Source organism: Esox lucius, chromosome 13 (assembly GCF_011004845.1).
Source record: "Esox lucius isolate fEsoLuc1 chromosome 13, fEsoLuc1.pri, whole genome shotgun sequence".
Taxonomy (NCBI): Eukaryota; Metazoa; Chordata; class Actinopteri; order Esociformes; family Esocidae; genus Esox; species Esox lucius.
In genome coordinates this window covers 38,637,829-38,659,203 of record NC_047581.1, presented here as the reverse complement: position 1 = coordinate 38,659,203, position 21,375 = coordinate 38,637,829, and the positions used below count along the sequence as shown (strand labels likewise).

The 21,375-nt window shown below is 43.2% G+C and overlaps 1 protein-coding gene across 3 annotated transcripts in view; it reads right to left on the bottom strand.

Moving 5' to 3' along the window:
• tmem8b (transmembrane protein 8B) overlaps nt 1–21,375 on the bottom strand; it is a 144,877-nt gene that overhangs the window by 66,714 nt on the left and 56,788 nt on the right. The window contains exons 4-6 of one of the 3 annotated variants that reach the window (XM_029124852.2): nt 20,843–20,976; nt 19,533–19,643; nt 19,250–19,449 (exon numbers count right to left, since the gene is read on the bottom strand). In XM_029124852.2, the coding sequence (XP_028980685.1) occupies nt 19,250–19,449; nt 19,533–19,643; nt 20,843–20,976 (445 nt within the window). Of the gene's footprint in view, nt 1–19,249; nt 19,450–19,532; nt 19,644–20,842; nt 20,977–21,375 lie in introns of those variants that run through there. The other 2 variants (XM_029124853.2, XM_029124854.2) reach the window with 2 other exon arrangements.

Below are 21,375 nucleotides of genomic sequence, written 5' to 3'. Positions count from 1 at the left end.
ATATATGTAAATGTAATAGTACTGTTCTCTATTTTCGTTGTTATTCTATGTTCTTGTTGATATAGACATGCATAAAAAACGAAGCTGTATATATTAGAGCCTTGTCACGTTTTTTTCTTACCCAGCCTTGCGGTGACGCCACTGCGTTTATCTCCCTCTCTCGACTTCAGCTGTACTTGTTGCTGTCGCTGATCCTGCGTCTTCACGTTTATATATTTATATTGTTAGTGACTTAATTATGTTAACTGTATATTTATTTATGATATACTATATACAGCCAAATGTTTTTGGTAACAGTACATACCCTATTTTGATGGTATTTTCACCAGTCATCTTCGTTTGTCTCGCAATCTCTCTTTAAATAAATCTGTAATTCTAGACTACTAAAAGTCACCTGAAAAGCACAAAATCATGTTTTAAAATGCCAACACAATGAGGCGGTGAGAGATTTTGGGAAGGCGGCCGCCTTTTAATTTTTATTTCAGGAAGAAAAACTGTAGATACATCGAATGCCACCCGCCAAAATGGATAGTAAGAGTGACTGCGTTACACGTCACAGCCATTGGCATTTGGCTGTTGGGCAGGTGCCAATGTCAGTATGTCTAGTATGCCTATTACTGGCTAATAAGCTGTTAAAACGGTCAGTGGCAAAAGCCATACAGTTCATAGATACTATTTGTGGTGAAAGCAAAGCTAATAAAAAACGTTAGTCAGTTTTACACAATGCTTGGCGTGATGTTAATGCGTGACAAAATGTTCTAATGTCGAGAAGCAATTTTCTGACGAGGCTCTATGTCCCAACCGATCGCAATACTGGAATACTAATTTACAATGTACAAAACAGTTCTTCAACCATCATCCGCAAAGTATGTACTTGTAGTACATAATTAGTATCTAATATGCGATACATAGTATCTAATATGCGATGTGAGATTCAGCAATTGCTTTCACCGCGGTCGACCGCAGAGTGCCAAGTGACCGGCAAAGCTGTGTCTACGTGCTGGCGAACTGACTACTTAGGGACCGGAATAAATGTGCAGTCCTCAGAAGGCTTTTAATTATACAGTTTGTAGCTTATAATTTGAAATATTTATTTCAAATTTTAAGATATTCATCCCAAATCGCATCCATGTATTTCCCATTACATTATCTAAGAGCCTCAACTTAGATTCTTCACAAATAATGAGTTACAGAATTAAAAAATAAACTTTAAAATATTAGTAGAAATTTTGTACGTCATCATTTGGTTTTGAGTCTTTTCGAAAATGTCATGATGAATAATGGATGTGATTTGGGATGAATATTTCAAAATCTGAAAAAGCTATTTCAAAAATACATTTGAAAATGATAACATAAAAATCTACACTTCAATGTTTGTGAAAAATCTAAGTTGATGCTTTTAGAAAATGTCATGCAGACTATTGTGGTTTGATCTGAGATGAAAATCTGTCATTTTTTTCTAAAGAAAGGAACCAGCCATGTTTCGACTAACTGGTTTAACAATGGAAAACTATACCAACCCACTGGCACAAGCATAGCTTAGTGGCATAGTGGTTAAAGACACAGTCTGTCACATAGGAGACCCTGGTTTGAATCCAGGGAGAGCATGACCATTCATCCCTTCTGTACTGGGCTTACATGGTTTCCTGAATTGTCCCGTTTTTGAGCTGGTTGACTGACAGCTTAACAGGTTTAATCTTGGCTAGCTATGTGTCTAGGGTGACAGTTCCCCCACAGGGTGGAATTTAAGACCCAGCAGTAGCCCTGCCCACAGATTGAGTACAGCCAATCAGACAGAATCCTGTTGGATTAATGGGCTCTCTGGCTGTCCTCTATAAAGCAGGTATGATCCTTCAGAGCAGGGCTGACACACGAGAGCAAGAAACTAGAGCAACATTCATTACACAAAAGCACTGGCAGCGTTCCCAAGCAGCCTCCATGGCTCACCAATGGCCTCAGTGAGCCAAGTTGTCTCTCCTGTATACTCAGACATAGTTATTAATGTGGGTTTAACCAGCCGGCTTGTCTCTCCTGTATACTCAGACATAGTTATTGATGTGGGCTTAACCAGCCGGCTTGTCTCTCCTGTATACTCAGACATAGTTATTAATGTGGGTTTAACCAGTCGGCTTGTCTCTCCTGTATACTCAGACATAGTTATTAATGTGGGCTTAACCAGTCGGCTTGTCTCTCCTGTCTACTCAGACATAGTTATTAATGTGGGCTTAACCAGTCGGTTTGCTAACAGAAGTAACACAGTTGTAAGTCTTAATAGCTGATCCCCTCATCACCATTACCTACATCCCCTCATCACCATTACCTACATCCCCTTATCACCATTACCTACATCCCCTCATCACCATTACCTACATCCCCTCATCACCATTATCCGAATCCTCTTATCACCATTACCTACATACCCTTATCACCATTACCTAACATCCCCTTATCACCATTATCCAAATCCTCTTATCATCATTACCTACATCCTGTTATCACCATTACCTACATCCTCTTATCACCCCTACCTACATCCTGTTATCACCATTACCTACATCCTTTGACCACCTTTTCTCAAGCCATGACTTGATCCTATCCAGTTTCAAATGATGCCACATTCAAAGATGTGGCCTCTACTGATACGCAACAAACAGTTCACAGACAGGCTACTGAGAGGCATCAAAAGGGTCACAGACAGGCTACTGACACCTCAGTTGGTATGCGTTTTGCTCTTTTCTACAACAAACCACCCATCTACCATCAGACTGTTTAACTAACCCAGACCCTCATACCAAATTCACCATGCACACTCAACCCCAGACAATTATAGATATATTTACTTTTTTAATTGACTGGATTATTTTAGCTGAGACAAGCCTTTTGCTGTCCTTGCAACACATTAAAACAGGCATCTCTGCTGACATACCAGATATATCTACAAACTAATAAAAATCACTGACAGGGTATAGACAGTTCTACTGACAGGGTTGAGACAGGTAACAGAAAGATTACTGACAGGATATAGACAGCATTATGGGCATGCACACATGCACGCACACACGTGCACACACACACAGGACAGTTAGAAGTGACTAGTTAATCTCAGACTGTTAGACAGGCTGAAAGAAGCCCGTCACTCAGTGGTAGCCTCTGGGTAGTAGTGCACAATATGTGGACTATGGAAATAGGGTGTTATCATTACTACTACCCTACCCATTTCCAATATAGTGCACTACATGGGAAATAGGGTGTTATTTAGAACACATCTATGTTTATTGCATCATTCAGAAGATAATTTCATCATGATCTTATCCTGAACCAAAGCAATTAGCTGTGTGTCAGGAGAGGGAAGTATTAGAAGTAACGTCAACCCTTCATCTGGCAGTGCCTTGATGCAGAAGAGGCAGCCATGTTGGGAGCTCTGTGTTTGAAATGAATTAGGAATGAGTGATAGCAAAGACACGACCAGTCAATAAGTCAACTAGTTTTATTACTAGTACCTCTACCTTGTTACTACCAACTAGCCTCCACCACATTATTACTACCTTTCCTCTATCTTATTATTAATACCAAACTTCTACTGTACCTCATTACTACTACCCTATCCTATACCTCATTACTACTTCCTTAAACTCTACCTCATTACTACTATCCTATCATATACCTTATTACAACTACCCTATCTTGTACCTCATTTATACCACCGTTACATCTACTTAATTACTACTACCTAATTTTTACCTCATTACCACTACCCTATCCTATACTTAATTACTACTACCTGTAATTTACCACATTATTACTACCCTATCCTATATCTCATTAGTACTATCTAACCTTTACCTCATTACTACTACCCTATCCAATACATCATTACTACTACATAACCTTTACCTCAATACTACTACCCTATCATGTACCTCATTAATACCACCTTGACCTCTACCTTATTACGATTACCTAACCTTTACCTCATTACTAATACCCTATCTTATACCTCATTAGTAATACCTAACCTCTACCACATTACTATTATCCTATACCTCATTACTATTACCTAACTTATTACTATTATAACTTATTACTATTACCCTATACTCATTACTATTACCTAAACTTTACCTCTTTACTACTACCCTATCCTACACCTCATTACTAATACCTTAACACTACCACATTACTATTATCCTATATCTCATTACTATTATTTAACTTTTACCTCATTACCATTGCCTAACCTTTACCTAGTTACTACTACCCTATCCTATACCTCATTACTACTACCTAACCTTTCCCTCATTACTACTACAGTAGGAATTGTGCTTATCTGTGTAATAGACTTGTCTTTCAAAGTTGACAGCTTGAAAAGTGGAAGATGTGTCCTACAAGATGATGACTTCAACCGTCATTCTGATACATGATGTGTCACATTAGATAGTAAAAAGTGTTTCATTTACATTTTCTGTGGTCTCACATCTTTCTCTGTCTGTCTTTCCCTGCAGCTGTGAGACTTCCACATGAATCAACAGGGTGTAAAATGAGTTTCAACAGTGAAGTGATGTTATCTGGACAGCTGCTTCCAGATAAACACAAGGACAGGGCACACAGCATGGTGAGATGCAGGGAGATCCATCAGCGTCAGGATGATGTACTGCTTTAAATCATGAAAGATAGACATCTTGACAGACAGAGGGGGAGAGAGATGTGTGGAGGGCTGAGGGGGACAGAGGGAAGGGGGGAGAGAAGAGGGGGACAGATGAGGGGGACAGAGAGAAGAGGGGGAGAGATGAGGGGGGCAGATTGAAGATGGGGAGAGATGAGGTGGATAGAGATATGAGGGGGAGAGATGAGGTGGATAGAGAGAAGAGGGGGAGAGATGAGGGGGACAGAGAGAAGAGGGGGAGAGATGAGGTGGACAGAGAGAAGAGGAGGAGAGATGAGGGGGACAGAGAGAAGAGGGGGAGAGATGAGGTGGATAGAGAGAAGAGGGGGAGAGATGAGGGGGACAGAGAGAAGAGGGGGAGAGATGAGGTGGATAGAGATATGAGGGGGAGAGATGAGGTGGATAGAGAGAAGAGGGGGAGAGATGAGGGGGACATAGAGAAGAGGGGGAGAGAAGAAGGGGAGAAAAAACAGGGGAGGAGTGAAGGGAGGGAAACACATCTTGGGGATATTCCAGGGCGCTGGAAGGCCCTTCCAAAGAGTGGAGTTGGCGAGTAGATAACAAAAGATTCATTTAAAGGAGTGACTGGAGGGAATCCTCTGTCATGGTACAATATACTGTCAATAGACCACAAACACCTAGAGGGGACTTCACAGACACAATTAGACAGTAAATGTAATTTTTTGTCATGCCTGTGGTACAAGGTCTGTTACCATGGCTGTCAGTCAATAAGTATTCAGGGTTTGGACGACTCGGTTCATAAATACTGTTTACTGTGTAGAGGGTCTTAAATATAGAGGTCAGTGGTCAACTCAATAGCAAGGGAACATCTGACTCTCTAATACCTCTCACAGTGACTGTCTACAGAGACATATTCAGTTCTCTCTATGTGGACATATTCAGTTCTCTCTATGTGGACATATTCAGTTCTCTCTGTGTGGACATTCAGTTCTCTCTGTGTGGACATTCAGTTCTCTCTATGTGGACATATTCAGTTCTCCCTATGTGGACATTCAGTTCTCTCTGTGTGGACATTCAGTTCTCTCTGTGTGGACATTCAGTTCTCTCTATGTGGACATATTCAGTTCTCCCTATGTGGACATTCAGTTCTCTCTGTGTGGACATTCAGTTCTCCCTGTGTGGACATTCAGTTCTCCCTGTGTGGACATTCAGTTCTCTCTGTGTGGACATTCAGTTCTCCCTGTGTGGACATTCAGTTCTCTCTGTGTGGACATTCAGTTCTCCCTGTGTGGACATTCAGTTCTCTCTATGTGGATATTCAGTTCTCTCTATGTGGACATTCAGTTCTCTCTGTGTGGACATATTCAGTTCTCTCTATGTGGACATTCAGTTCTCTCTATGTGGACATTCAGTTCTCTCTGTGTGGACATATTCAGTTCTCTCTGTGTGGACATTCAGTTCTCTCTGTGTGGACATTCAGTTCTCTCTATGTGGACATTCAGTTCTCTCTATGTGGACATTCAGTTCTCTCTGTGTGGACATATTCAGTTCTTTTTGTGTGAATATATTCAGTTCTCTCTGTGTGACTGGCTTTATGTACAGTTGTCCTCAAAAGTTTAGATACCCTTAAATTGGTAATATGTACCATTTGTATAGAAAACATGAGTAAGCAGGCAAAACACGCCTTTTATTACTTTTGGGATTCACATTCAACGGTAGGTCATAACAGAATGGCACAATCATGAAACAAAATGTGGCAACAAAGAAAAAAATGAACTGACCCCTGTTCAAAAGTCTGCATACCCTTAGTTCTTAATACTGTGTATTGCCCCTTTTAGCATCAATGACAGCGTGCAGTCTTTTGTAATAGTTGTCTATGAGGCCCCGAATTCTTGCAGGAGGTATAGCTGAACATTCGTCTTGGTAAAATGCTTCCAGGTCATGCAAAGTCTTTGGTCATCTTGCATGAACCTCACGTTTGAGATCTCCCCAGAGTGGCTTGATGATATTAAAGTCAGGAGACTGTGATGGCCACTCCAGAACCTTCAACTTTTTCTGCTGTAACCACTGGAGGGTCAACTTGGCCTTGTGCTTAGGGTCATTGTCGTGCTGGAAAGTCGAAAAGCATCCCATGCGCAGCATTCGTGCAGAAGAATGCATATTCTCTGCCAGTATTTTCTGATAACATGCTGCATTCATCTTGCCATCAATTTTTCACAAGGTTTCTTGTGCCTTTAGAGCTCACACACCCCCAAAGCATTAGTGAGCCACCACCATGCTTTACAGTGGGGATGGTATTCAGTTCACTATAGGCCTTGTTGACCTGTTGTGACCATAAAGCTCTATTTTGGTCTTGACACTACAAATTACAGAGTGCCAGAAGCTGTGAGGCGTGTCAAGGTGATATCGGGCATATTGTAACCAGGCTTTTTCGTGGCATTGGCGCAGTAAAGGCTTTTTTTCTGGCAACTCGGCAATGCAGCCCATTTTTGTATTGTACTCCCTGAAACAACCACATCGACTTTTTCCATAGCAGCCTGTATTTATCTTGATGTTACCTGTGGGTTTTTCTTTGTATCCCGAGCAATTCTTCTGGCAGTTATGGCTGAAATCTTTCTTGGTCAACCCGACCTTGGCTTGGTATCAAGAGATCCCCAAATCTTCCACTTTGATTGAACAGCAGTGCCTGGCATTTGGAAGGCTTTGGATATCGTTTTATATCCTTTTACATCTTTATAAAATTCTATTACCTTGTTACGCAGGTCTTTTGTCAGTTCCCCATGGCTCAGTATCTAGCCTGCTCAGTGCATCCACGTGAGAGCTAACAAACTCATTAACTATTTATACACTGACGCTAATTGCAATTTAAAAAGCCACAAATGTGGGAAATTCACCTTTAATTGCCATTTTCACCTGTGTGTGTCACCTTGTGTGTCTGTAACAAGGCCAAACATTTAATGGTATGTAAACTTTTGATCAGGGCCATTTCTTTTATCATTATGATTTAAAAAGGAGCCAAACAACTACGTGATAATAAATACCTGCATATGATCACTATCCTTAAATAACTGTGCATAATCAGTCACATTTTCAAAATCAATGCCAGAATTTCACAATTTCTGCCAGGGTATGCAAACTTATGAGCAACTGTATGGTAGTCCTTCCTGCATTAGTAATACACCTTGATGAGCCGTGTTCATTGTCATTATGTTACCTGGCATTTGTTACCCTGTTCTCCCTCATGTTGTTTTCCAATTCTCTTTGAAATAGTGGAGCCTAAAGAACATGAAACATTTCTCTGTTTCAACTCCCCACATTCCCCAGAGTGGTGACAGCAGAAGGTCATCAGGCTCCTGGAGCATTCCCTCTCTACTCTCCCCCACTCTCCCTCTCTACTCTCCCCCACTCTCCCTCTCTACTCTCCCCCACTCTCCCTCCCTCTCTACCCCCCCCCACCCACATTCCCTCTCTACTCCCCCCCCCACATTCCCTCTCTACTCTCCCCCACTCTCCCTCTCTACTCTCCCCCACTCTCCTTCTCTACTCTCCCCCACTCTCCCTCTCTACTCTCCCCCACTCTCCCTCTCTACCCCCCCACCCACATTCCCTCTCTACTCCCCCTCCCCCCACATTCCCTCTCTACTCTCCCCCACTCTCCCTCTCTACTCTCCCCCACTCTCTCTCTCTATCCCCCCCACTCTCTCTCTCTATCCCCCCCACTCTCCCTCTCTACCCCCCCCCACATTCCCTCTCTACTCTCCCCCACATTCCCTCTCTACTCTCCCCCACTCTCCCTCTCTACCCCCCCAACATTCCCTCTCTACCCCCCCCCACATTCCCTCTCTACTCCCCCTCCCCCCACATTCCCTCTCTACTCCCCCCCCACATTCCCTCTCTACTCCCCCTCCCCCCACATTCCCTCTCTACCCACCCCACGTTCCCTCTCGACTCTCCCCCCCACATTCCCTCTCTATTCCCCCCATCACATTCCCTATCTACTCTCCCCCCACATTCCCTCTCTACTCCCCCCATCACATTCCCTCTCTACTCTCCCCCCCACATTCCCTCTCTACTCCCCCCCCACATTCCCTCTCTACCCCCCCCCCCCACATTCCCTCTCTACCCCCCCCCCCACATTCCCTCTCTACTCCCCCCCCACTCTCCCTCGCCGCTCTCTCCCCCACTCTCCCACGCTGCTCTCTCCCCCACTCTCCCTCGCCGCTCTCTCCCCCACTCTCCCTCGCTACTCTCTCCCCCACTCTCCCTCGCTGCTCTCTCCCCCACCTCTCAGCTCTCTCATCCACTCTCTCCATCTTTCTCTCCCTCGACATTTGACGTTTTATTCATTTAGTGGATGCTCTTATCCAGAGCAACTTTCAGTTAGTGTATTCATCTTAAGATAGCCAGGATGGACAACCACTCAGCCCACCTTACTCACTGAAGTAGCTATCAGCAGTCAGACCCCCTCCCCAATTCCTCTCAGTCCCCCCCCACTCTCTCTCTCTCTCTCTCTCTCTCACTGCCCCTTCTTACTTCTACCACCACTCTCTAACTCTATCACTCTATCACTATCACTCTTGTTTTCTCTATCCCCCTCTTTCCGTCTCTCTCACCCTATTCTGTTAATGTGTTTCAGAGCTCTTAACAATGACTGGGGGAACAGTGGATGTTTCATCTGTAATAAAAACATTTCAATAGTCCTTGTAGAATAAAAGCCCTATTGTTTTTCAAATTAAAATATCCTTTGTTGTCTGTCTTCCATCCTTCAATAATGAATATTTCACAAAGGCCAGCCGAGAGTGGTACTCTCAGGTTCAGAATGAGTTTCTTTTCCAGTTCATGTAGAAACACTGGAGAACAGTCAAATGCTTTCAATGTATTGTAAAGATCAGTGCCCTGACCAACTACCAGATCCGTAACCACAAAGACTAAATTGTGTATAGCAGTGTTGCCCGACACTACACACCCAACACTGTACACCACATTCCCTCCACCCTACATCCAATTCCCTCCACCCTACATCCAATTCCCTCCACCCCAGGGTGAAAATTCATGTCATTGAAGACCTCTACACCAGGTGCCCTCAGAAGAAGGTCCTAAAAATAAAGACCCTAGCCAGCCATATATACACCCTCAATACACCACCCACACACCCTTCATACACCCTCCTTACACCCTTCATGCACCCTCCATACACCACCCACATACCCTTCATACACCCTCCATACACCACCCACATACCCTTCATACACCCTCCATACACCACCCACATACCCTTCATACACCCTCCATACACCACCCACATACCCTTCATACACCCTCCATACACCACCCACATACCCTTCATACACCCTCAATACACCACCCATACACCCTTCATACACCCTCAATACACCACCCATACACCCTTCATACATCCTCCATACACCACCCACACACCCTTCATACATCCTCCATACACCACCCACATACCCTTCATATACCCTCCATAAACCACCCACACACCCTTCATACACCACCCACACACCCTTCATACACCACCCACACACCCTTCATACACCACCCGCTCACCCTTCATACACCACTCGCTCACCCTTCATACACCACTCGCTCACCCTTCATACACCACCCACACACCCTTCATACACCACCCACACACCCTTCATACACCACCCGCTCACCCTTCATACACCACTCGCTCACCCTTCATACACCACCCACACACCCTTCATACATCCTCCATACACCACCCACATACCCTTCATATACTCTCCATAAACCACCCACACACCCTTCATACACCACCCACACACCCTTCATACACCACCCACTCACCCTTCATACACCATCCACACACCCACCACACACCCTCCATAATCACTTTCAGGATCCCCAATAGGCCTGGATGAGTCAAGCACAGGCAGAAACTGCTTATATATGTGAAATTAGTTTTTCTATGCCCGCCATGGTGCACCCTCACCTTTACTCTTGCTGTACATGGCTGTAGGCTAGTTCAGCTGCTACTACCCACAATATATATATAACATCCACATGAATGGCAGGACCCAAGGTTTCTCAGCAGAACATTGCCCAAAGCATCACACTGCCTCCGCCGGCTTGCCTCCTTCCCATGGTGCATCCTGGTACCATGTGTTCTCCAGGTAAGCGACGCACACGCACCTGGCCATCCATGTGATGTAAAAGGAAACGTGACTCCTCAGACCAGGCCACCTTCTTCCATCGCTCCGTGGTCCAGTTCTGATGCTCACATGCCCATTGTAGGTGCTTTCAGCAGTGGGCAGGAGTCAGCATGGGCACCCTGACTGGTCTGCGGCTACGCAGCTCCATATGCAACAAACTGTGATGCACTGTGTGTTCTGACACCTTTCTATCAGTACCAGCATTAACAGGCGTGCCCATTTTTCCTGGTTCTAACACATCCACTTTGAGGACAGAATGTTCACTTACTGCCTAATATATCCCACCCACTGACAGGTGCCATGATGACGAGATTATCAGTGTTATTAATTTCACCTGTCAGTGGTCATAATGTTATGGCTGATTGGTGTATATATACATATATATAAAATGAAAAAATCATCCAGAGATTATATATACACTCATCAACCTACAGAGATTATATATACATGAATATACATATATAATCTCTGTATGTTGATGTTTTCATCAGGTTATACATGTATAATCTCCGTATGTTGATGTATTCATTCATTCTCCGTATGTATGGTTATACATGTATAATATTTCATGTTTCAGAGTAGATTTATGGCTCAGGAGTGTAATTCTCGTTGGGGGGGGGGGGTTGCTGTCTTGGAATTGCACGTTGAAGAACTTGGGAAGCAATGACTGGGTTTTGCTTGGATATATTTTAAATCGGGAGAATGAATGGATTAATGCGGCAGACAGAAATTAAATTGTGTTTGAACTAAATGCAAATGGCAGATGGATCTTCACTTTATGATAACAACATGGGCTACTATCTATCACCTTACCTGCATTTAGCTAATGACGGTATGCATTCTGGCCAACTGTAGACTAATTAAAATAGCAGCATGTATGATCAAGTGTATACGCTAACGCTTTAATAGTCTCAGGTAAGCTACATCAGTCATGCATCCCTCATATTAGATGGTGAAGTAGATGGGTTTGACAGTCCTTCAGGACTAATGCAACTATAACTGTGTTCTACAGTATGCCTATGTCTGGGCAAGGACATGGAGCTAGCTAAAGGTTTGATAACAATAACATGTAGCTAGATAAAGGTGTGATATCAATGACACGGAGCTAGCAAAAGTGTGATAACAATGACATGGAGTTAGCTAAAGGTGTGATAACATTGACATGGGGATAGCTAAAGGGGTAATAACAAAGGCATGAAGCTAGTTAAAGTTGTGGTAACAATGTCATAGAGCAAGCTATAAGTAACAAGAAAAAAAAGTTAGCTAAAGCTGAAATAACAAAGCTCTCTCTCATTCACCTCAAAAGCAGCCCAGAACTCAGCCATTGCTATGGAAACAAACTCACACATGGAGGAAAGGGGGTGGGACCTGATGGATAGAGGAAATTAGGACAGTTTTTCTCAGGTTAAACTGAGCTCAGGACAGGAACGTTCTTATTTTTCACCTCACATAATCTCCAATAATTCTAGAACTAATAAATAATAGCAATTAAAATGCTAATACAAGCAGTGGCTATTTGTAATAGATCTGTTGTGCAATTAACAAAGTAACAGAAGTGGTTACAAATCCAAATCTCCTCACGCCGCCTCTGGAAAATATTGTATTCAAAAAGGTTAGAATTTAAAGACTTCTATTGGATGTTACATTTAAACTCTATTTTGTGGTGTATTAAAGTTGAATGTGTAAAAAATAAGTAGAATAAATAAATACATTGAGAAATGATATTGAGGATCAGGTTCTGTTTTAAACTCTAAAAAATATCTGTGGTACTACAGTAGAAGCAGTATGTATATAAATAGAGGTGTTGTGAAGTGATATCAGATGAGGTGGTTATATAAGCGATACATCAATAATATCAGCCCTGTGCTCTTCAACATTTACATCAACCAACAGGCCAACATTCTTTAAAAACCTGCAAAACCAGTACAACCAGACCTGGACCTGTTAGAGTAGTACTACCAGACCTGAACCCGTTAGAGTAGTACTACCAGACCTGGACCTGTTAGAGTAGTACTATCAGACCTGGACCTGTTAGAGTAGAACTACCAGACCTGAACCCGTTAGAGTAGTACTACCAGACCTGGACCTGTTAGAGTAGTACTACCAGACCTGGACCTGTTAGAGTAGTACTACCAGATAAGTTGATAAACTTTTAGCCTAATCTCTTCTTGTTTTATTGATTTGGCAATTTTGCTTGGGTTTACTATTTGAACAACAAGTTTTAGTGATTTATATATCTATCTTATTTTTTTTTATATTTATATTGGTTAGTTTCAATCAAAGGGGAGAAAATATGGGGCAATATGCTCATATGTAGATAAATCAGTGAAATTAGAAATTAAATACAGCCCCATTTCCAAAAAGTTGGGACACTGGTTAAAATGTAAAGAAAAACAGAATGCAATGATGTGCAAATCATTAAAAACCTATATTCAATAGAAAATAGTACAAAGACAACATATCAAATGTTGAAACTGAGAAATGTTATTGTTCCTTAAAAAGATATATGGCCACTTTGAATTTGATGCCAGCAACATGTTTCAAAAGTCCAAGTGTTTTTTTGAAACACAATGCTGGCATCAAAATGGGCGTATATTTTGTACCATTGGAAGCTACGCATGCCCATGCCATCACACTGCCTCCACCGTGTTTTACAGATTAAGTGGTATGCTTCGGATCATGAGTCTTGAAAACATCAAATACAGTGAACCTGTATCATATAATTGCTAGGCCCTGCAATACCAAGAGTTGAGCAAAGACAAAGAGTCCCTCCATTTAACTGGTCCTGGAATGATTTGGAAAACCTGTTCTTCTAAAACACTGAAGCCCATGCAACCATGTGAAGTCCCAATTAACCAAATCACAGTTAAAAGGAAAGTAAACCGACCGTGGCAACAAAGAAAAAAAGTTGGTAATTGATCAAAACCTTCCAAAAACCTTGAGCTGGATGAAGTACTGGCAACCACTGCACAAAAGCATAGGCAACCACTGCACAAAAGCAGAATCTTCTCATTAGAGAGGTCCCTTAACCTCAGAATGTAAAAAATATGAAACAACTAAAACATTATTTTGCTTGGCTGTCCTTCTACTGGCTATTGTCCCCCACCTTTGAACTCATAAGGGGACTATTTAACAGGCTCCATCTGCTCATTCGTTTGTGCATTCTTGCATTTGCTTGTTTGTTCACGTTTGTATCAGAGGAGATTTCTCTGGCCCTACTGTGTGTCAGAGGGGATTTCTCTGGCCCTACTGTGTGTCAGAGGGGATTTCTCTGGCCCTACTGTATGTCAGAGGGGATTTCTCTGGCCCTACTGTATGTCAGAGGGGATTTCTCTGGCCCTACTGTATGTCAGAGGGGATTTCTCTGGCCCTACTGTATGTCAGAGGGGATTTCTCTGGCCCTACTGTATGTCAGAGGGGATTTCTCTGGCCCTACTGTATGTCAGAGGGGATTTCTCTGGCCCTACTGTATGTCAGAGGGGATTTCTCTGGCCCTACTGTATGTCAGAGGGGATTTCTCTGGTTTTGACCAAACTTAGGGGAATAATGTGTTGTGCTGTTGAGAGCCAGATGATTGGGAAAAGCCTAGACAACAGAAATCCATTAACCTGTGTGCTTGAATGGTTGTATATGGAAAACTGTCTTGCTGTGCCAAGCTGCTGCGTAGCCCTGTGGTCAGAGTAACTGTACAACTGAGGAAGATTTAAATACATGCCCCCTTGAAATTAATTGACCTGACTGGTAGTATGAGTGCAACAATTTGCTGTTGTTGATTTAACGCTTTAAGTTCTACTGTGAATGAATGTAATCTCTGATATGCTTTGGCAACATCTACATTGTTGCCTCACAGCCAAAAAACGTAATTTGAATGTATTTAATAGCAGCTGAAGGGCATTAGTGATATGGCACAAATTAACACCCTTTGGCTGACCTACAATCCTACATACACCCTACATTACTACATACACCCTACATTACTATGTACACTTTACATTACCATGTACACCCTACATTACTACATACACCCTACATTACTGTGTACACCCTACATTACTACATACACCCTACATTACAGTCAGGGGTAAGGTTAAGGGGTTAGGGAGTTTAGGTGTTAGGGTTGGGGTTAGGTTTTAGGGTTGAGGGCAGGGGTTAGGCTTTAGGGTTGGGGTTAGGCTTTAGGGTTGGGGGCAGGGGTTAGGCTTTAGGGTTGGGGTTAGGCTTTAGGGTTGAGGGCAGGGGTTAGGCTTTAGGGTTGAGGGCAGGGTTTAGGTGTTAGGCTTTAGGGTTGGGGTTAGGCTTTATGGTTGGGGGCAGGGGTTAGGCTTTAGGGTTGAGGGCAGGGGTTAGGTTTTAGGGTTGGGGGCAGGGGTTAGGTGTTAGGCTTTAGGGTTGGGGTTAGGCTTTAGTGTTGGGGGCAGGGGTTAGGCTTTAGGGTTGAGGGCAGGGGTTAGGTGTTAGGCTTTAGGGTTGGGGGCAGGGGTTAGGTTTTTGGATTGAGGGCAGGGGTTAGGTTTTTGGGTTGGGGGCAGCCAGGTAGCTCCGCTGGGGAGGATTGACAAGATATTTTCCAGGACCTGTTCACCTCCTTTATTTTACAACTCAGGTCTCCATATTTCAGTGACACAACACTGTAATATGTCTCTATTTGATGACATCAGAGGGCCGCACAACCAGACATCCCCTGTCGGTTTACACACACACACAACCACATCAACAAACACACACACACACACACACACCCTGTTGTTTCATTCATAGTGAAACTGGAAAGGATTGCTGAGATGCAAACCCTAAAAACAAACTGGAAAGATGGGGCATACTGCAATCACACCTGACAGCATGGGTTCAGACGCACAAAAAGACAGGGAGACTCTCAGATGTATTTTTGAGGTGCAAATACATCCTCCATACTAGTTTGCGCACACACACACACACACACACACACACACAGACATTGCAGTATGTGAGATGAAAGCTGTCTGTGTTGGTATAAGCCTGGAGGGATGTCCTGGATCCATTGAACTCCTTCTGGTTACCTCAGATGTGACCAAGCACAGCAACATATTGTGGAGCTGTGGTAAAGCACTGTAAACAGTTGGAGAAGTCATGACAAATTCAATAACAGTCTATGTTACACACATGGTCTTTCAGAGCCTCTCTTTGTATAACCTTTCATCTAAAGTGCCCTGACTGAACGTTCCTGATAGTCTTCTCTTCTCCTGTGGTTTTCACCTTCTCCTTAAAGCTAGAATGTTTTATGTGAAACTGGCAGATCTATTGGCAGTATTACAAATACAAAGCAGTCACAGTAAAACAATAAATGCTGTTTTTCCTCTCGGACATCATTGGACGCGAGATAGAATAGCTTCATATGTTCTACGGTAGTTTTAAACATGATGGACCACCCTCCCAGCTCGCCCGACCACAACCTGTCAGCAAAACAAGAAGAATGGCCAGGGGGTGGGCAGGGGTGCAGAAAACCCTTTAATGAAGACCAGAAGCTAGGGAAAATCATGCTACTCAGACCTCTTCAAGTTGGGAGGGAAGTCATTAATCTGGGAAGGGAAGAGAGAGGGAAGGAGAGAGAGGAGGATGGGGGAGAGGGATGGGAGAGAGGGATGGAGAGAGAGGGATGGAGAGAGAGGGATGGAGAGAGAGGAGGATGGGGGAGAGGGATGGGGGAGAGAGGGATGGAGAGAGAGGGATGAGGAGAGAGGAGGATGGGGGAGAGGGATGGGGGAGAGAGGGATGGAGAGAGAGGGATGAGGAGAGAGGAGGATGGGGAGAGAGGGATGAGGAGAGAGGAGGATGGGGGAGAGGGATGGGGGAGAGAGGGGGATGGGGGAGAGAGAGATGAGGACAGTAGTCGAAGGGTCAAATGAAATAGTGACGAGGATAATGGTGATAATGACAGCAGTGGAATGGTCAGGTGTAATAGTGACGATGATAATGGTGATAATGACAGCAGTGGAATGGTCTGGTGAAACAGTGACGATGATAATGGTGATAATGACAGCAGTGGAATGGTCTGGTGAAACAGTGACGATGATAATGGTGATAATGACAGCAGTGGAATGGTCAGGTGTAATAGTGACAATGATAATGGTGATAATGACAGCAGTGGAATGGTCTGGTGAAACAGTGACGATGATAATGGTGATAATGACAGCAGTGGAATGGTCTGGTGAAACAGTGACGATGATAATGGTGATAATGACAGCAGTGGAATGGTCAGGTGTAATAGTGACAATGATAATGGTGATAATGACAGCAGTGGAATGGTCTGGTGAAACAGTGACGATGATAATGGTGATAATGACAGCAGTGGAATGGTCTGGTGAAACAGTGACGATGATAATGGTGATAATGACAGCAGTGGAATGGTCAGGTGTAATAGTGACGATGATAATGGTGATAATGACAGCAGTGGAATGGTCTGGTGAAACAGTGACGATGATAATGGTGATAATGACAGCAGTGGAATGGTCTGGTGAAATAGTGACGATGATAATGGTGACAATGACAGCAGTGGAATGGTCAGGTGAAGCTTGTTACATAATAATCTCATGAACAGAAGGATTTTCTGCATCAAACTCATGACTTGCTATCACAACTCTCCAAAATACTTGTTTGTCCTTATGAATAATGTTCTGAATAACGTTCACTGCAGTCCGTGATAAAGCCGTACAACACCCCGTGCATCGCCCCTGTCTTCGCCAGGCCAATGACACCTGATCATGGCAGCTCAAAGTCTTTCATTCAGTTGCAGACAGTCAAACAGACCGTAGGATGGACTAGAGTCAAACAGACCGTAAAATGGACTAGAGTCAAACAGACCATAGGATGGACTAGAGTCAAACAGACCATAGGATGGACTAGAGTCAAACAGACCATAGGATGGACTAGAGTCAAACAGACCATAGGATGGACTAGAGTCAAACAGACCATAGGATGGACTAGAGTCAAACAGACCATAGGATGGACTAGAGTCAAACAGACCATAGGATGGACTAGAGTCAAACAGACCGTAAAATGGACTAGAGTCAAACAGACCATAGGATGGACTAGAGTCAAACAGACCATAGGATGGACTAGAGTCAAACAGACCATAGGATGGACTAGAGTCAAACAGACCATAGGATGGACTAGAGTCAAACAGACCGTAAAATGGACTAGAGTCAAACAGACCATAGGATGGACTAGAGTCAAACAGACCATAGGATGGACTAGAGTCAAACAGACCATAGGATGGACTAGAGTCAAACAGACCATAGGATGGACTAGAGTCAAACAGACCATAGGATGGACTAGAGTCAAACAGACCATAGGATGGACTAGAGTCAAACAGACCATAGGATGGACTAGAGTCAAACAGACCATAGGATGGACTAGAGTCAAACAGACCATAGGATGGACTAGAGTCAAACAGACCATAGGATGGACTAGAGCACAGTGATTCTGAGCTGTCAATGCGAACAGCCATACACCTGCAACATTCGTGACAATAAATTCCCAAAAAACATTCTTCATCTGCAAAGCTGATATGTTCAGATGTTTCTAACCATGGCCATTATTTATAAGCATTAACCACAGACAAGAAGAAAATATGTGTGTTTATGTGTGAATGTGTGTTTCTGTTTGTGTTGGTGTATTTACGTGTATATATATGTGTGTGTTGCGGTTAACACCTGCTTGGATGTTAAGGATTCTTTGCTGTAACAAACATACCTACTGACAATGTTTCAATGAAATCTCCATGAAAGCATTTCACTGAGTGGTGTAATGAAAGGCTGTCCATCAGAGGCTAAACGGGTGGTTTGAGCTACTCATCAACATGCTGATTATGACACACAAACAACACACAGGAAGCTAATTATCACACACACAAACAACAGACAGGAAGCTAAGTATGACACACACAAACCACAGACAGGAAGCTAATTATGACACACACAAACAACAGACAGGAAGCTAATTATGACACAAACAACAGACAGGAAGCTAATTATGACACACACAAACCACAGACAGGAAGCTAATTATGACACACACAAACCACAGACAGGAAGCTAATTATGACACACACAAACCACAGACAGGAAGCTAATTATGACACACACAAACCACAGACAGGAAGAAAATTATGACACACACAAACAACAGACAGGAAGCTAATTATGACACACACAAACAACAGACAGGGAGAAAATTATGACACACACAAACAACAGACAGGAAGCTAATTATGACACACACAAACAACAGACAGGAAGCTCATTATGACACACACAAACAACAGACAGGAAGCTCATTATGAAACAGACAACAGACAGGGCACTCATTATGAAACAGACACAACAGATGGGATAGGACTGGTTGGATCAGTTGTTAGTAAAGCGGAATAGTGAAGAATCTGGTCCCTCACCTGTAATGTGGACCCCAATGCGGAAGTACACATCCTGGTTGCTAAGGTAACGCTCCACCAGGATATAGTACCAGTGTTCCCAGACAGGAAGAGGCGTGTCCAGCTCACAAGGAGACCACTCCCTGCAGTCCAGAGCTGAGGAGTTATGTATCGGAGGAGCTCCTGGCCGGACCTTCAGCACCACAGGACAGATGTCTCCACTGTCAAATGAAATGAATGTATAAAGGCCAGGTGACCGGGGCGCTGCAGGGGTACATGCGACAGTACACAACCAGATAGATACCCTCTGCTGTCTCCAGGGACCCACTTTTCTCTGGACGAACGCTCCGCGGGCCGTGTACTGCAGTTAGCCAGCTGGACCTTTACTCTGGAGACGTAGCTAGGAATGAATACTCTGGGGAAACACACATGCATATACACACAGACAAACACATGAACACAGGGACAAACACATGAACACAGGGACAAACACATGAACACAGGGACAAACACATGAACAAACACATGAACACAGGGAAAAACACATGAACACAGGGAAAAACACATGAACACAGGAACAAACACATGAACACAGGGACAAACACATGAACACAGGGACAAACACATGAACACAGGGACAAACACATGAACACAGGGACAAAAACACAGGTGAACACATGAACACACACAAAAACATACAAGCAGACACAAACACCCACAAACACATGAACACACACAAACATAAACAAGCACATACAAACACCCACAAACACATGAACACACACAAACACATGAACATACATAAACAAACACAAAACATCAATGTCAGTTTATGAAAAGATTTATGAAAAACAACAGCACAAATGTTAATTACTTTTCATGACTCATTAATCTTCTAGAGTGATGCTTTCTTCAAAATAATACTGAAACTAAGAGCAAAGAAATATGAAACTGTATACCACGCTAAAAGAATGCCAACAAGAAATAACCTGTTTTTGGTTTTTAACTTTTAGTTCAGAAGGTATCAGCCAGCTTTAACACCTCCAGGATTAGTTAGGTTTCCGTGTATTCATTTCATTTAGCCTTCCCTTTTGTAGCAAGTCAATTAAACATTATAAATACAAAGTTGAAAACAACAGCTTGATAATACAGAATCAAAAAGAAAATAATTTGTTTCTATGAACTGTTTTGGGCGTTCAGACGAACAACTTAATTTGAATGTTAATTGCCCCTTTGAAACACAAAAACTATAATTTTATTTAGAGATTGATTAATGTTCCCTTCGTTAGCTGGCTTCTACACCATTAGACTAATTTCACACTTGATTAGTGTAAACCAATAATTCCTGTTCCTTGTTAATTGACATTCAGTAGTGAAATGTGTCAAAGCCATACAAACTACAATAAAGATGCTCTACCCTTGTGTGGCATTATAATGGTCCTCTTGTCTGTATCATTATGAAGAAGTGTAGCAGTATAGTGGTATCATTATTTAGGTATAGTAGTCAGCTGGTAAAACAGTAGTGGTATAGTTATTTAGGTATAGTAGTCAGCTGACTGAACAGTAGTGGTATAGTTATTTAGGTATAGTAGTCAGATGGTAGAATACACCTACTTGTAGAGCACAGATCTGTTGTGTGCAGGAATCATCTGATCTATAAAGTAGCCAGGGTAGAGAACTGAGATTCCAATCAGTCTCTGGACGATGAGTTGGGGCTGAAACAAATACTGGCACTCCTCATAAAGACCCTAGAGAGGAGAGAAGAGGGAGAGAGGAGAGAAGAGGGAGAGAGGAGAGGAGAGGGAGAGAGGAGAGAAGAGGGAGAGAGGAGAGAAGAGGGAGAGAGGAGAGGAGAGGGAGAGAGGAGAGAAGAGGGAGAGAGGAGAGGAGAGGGAGAGAGGAGAGGAGAGGAAGAGAGGAGAGGAGAGGGAGAGAGGAGAGGAGAGGAAGAGAGGAGAGGAGAGGGAGAGAGGAGAGGGAGAGAGGAGAGGAGAGGGAGAGAGGAGAGAAGAGGGAGAGAGGAGAGGAGAGGAAGAGAGGAGAAGAGAGGGAGAGAGGAGAGGAAGAGAGGAGAGAAGAGGGAGAGAGGAGAGAAGAGGGAGAGAGGAGAGAAGAGGGAGAGAGGAGGGAGAGAGGAGAGGAGAGGG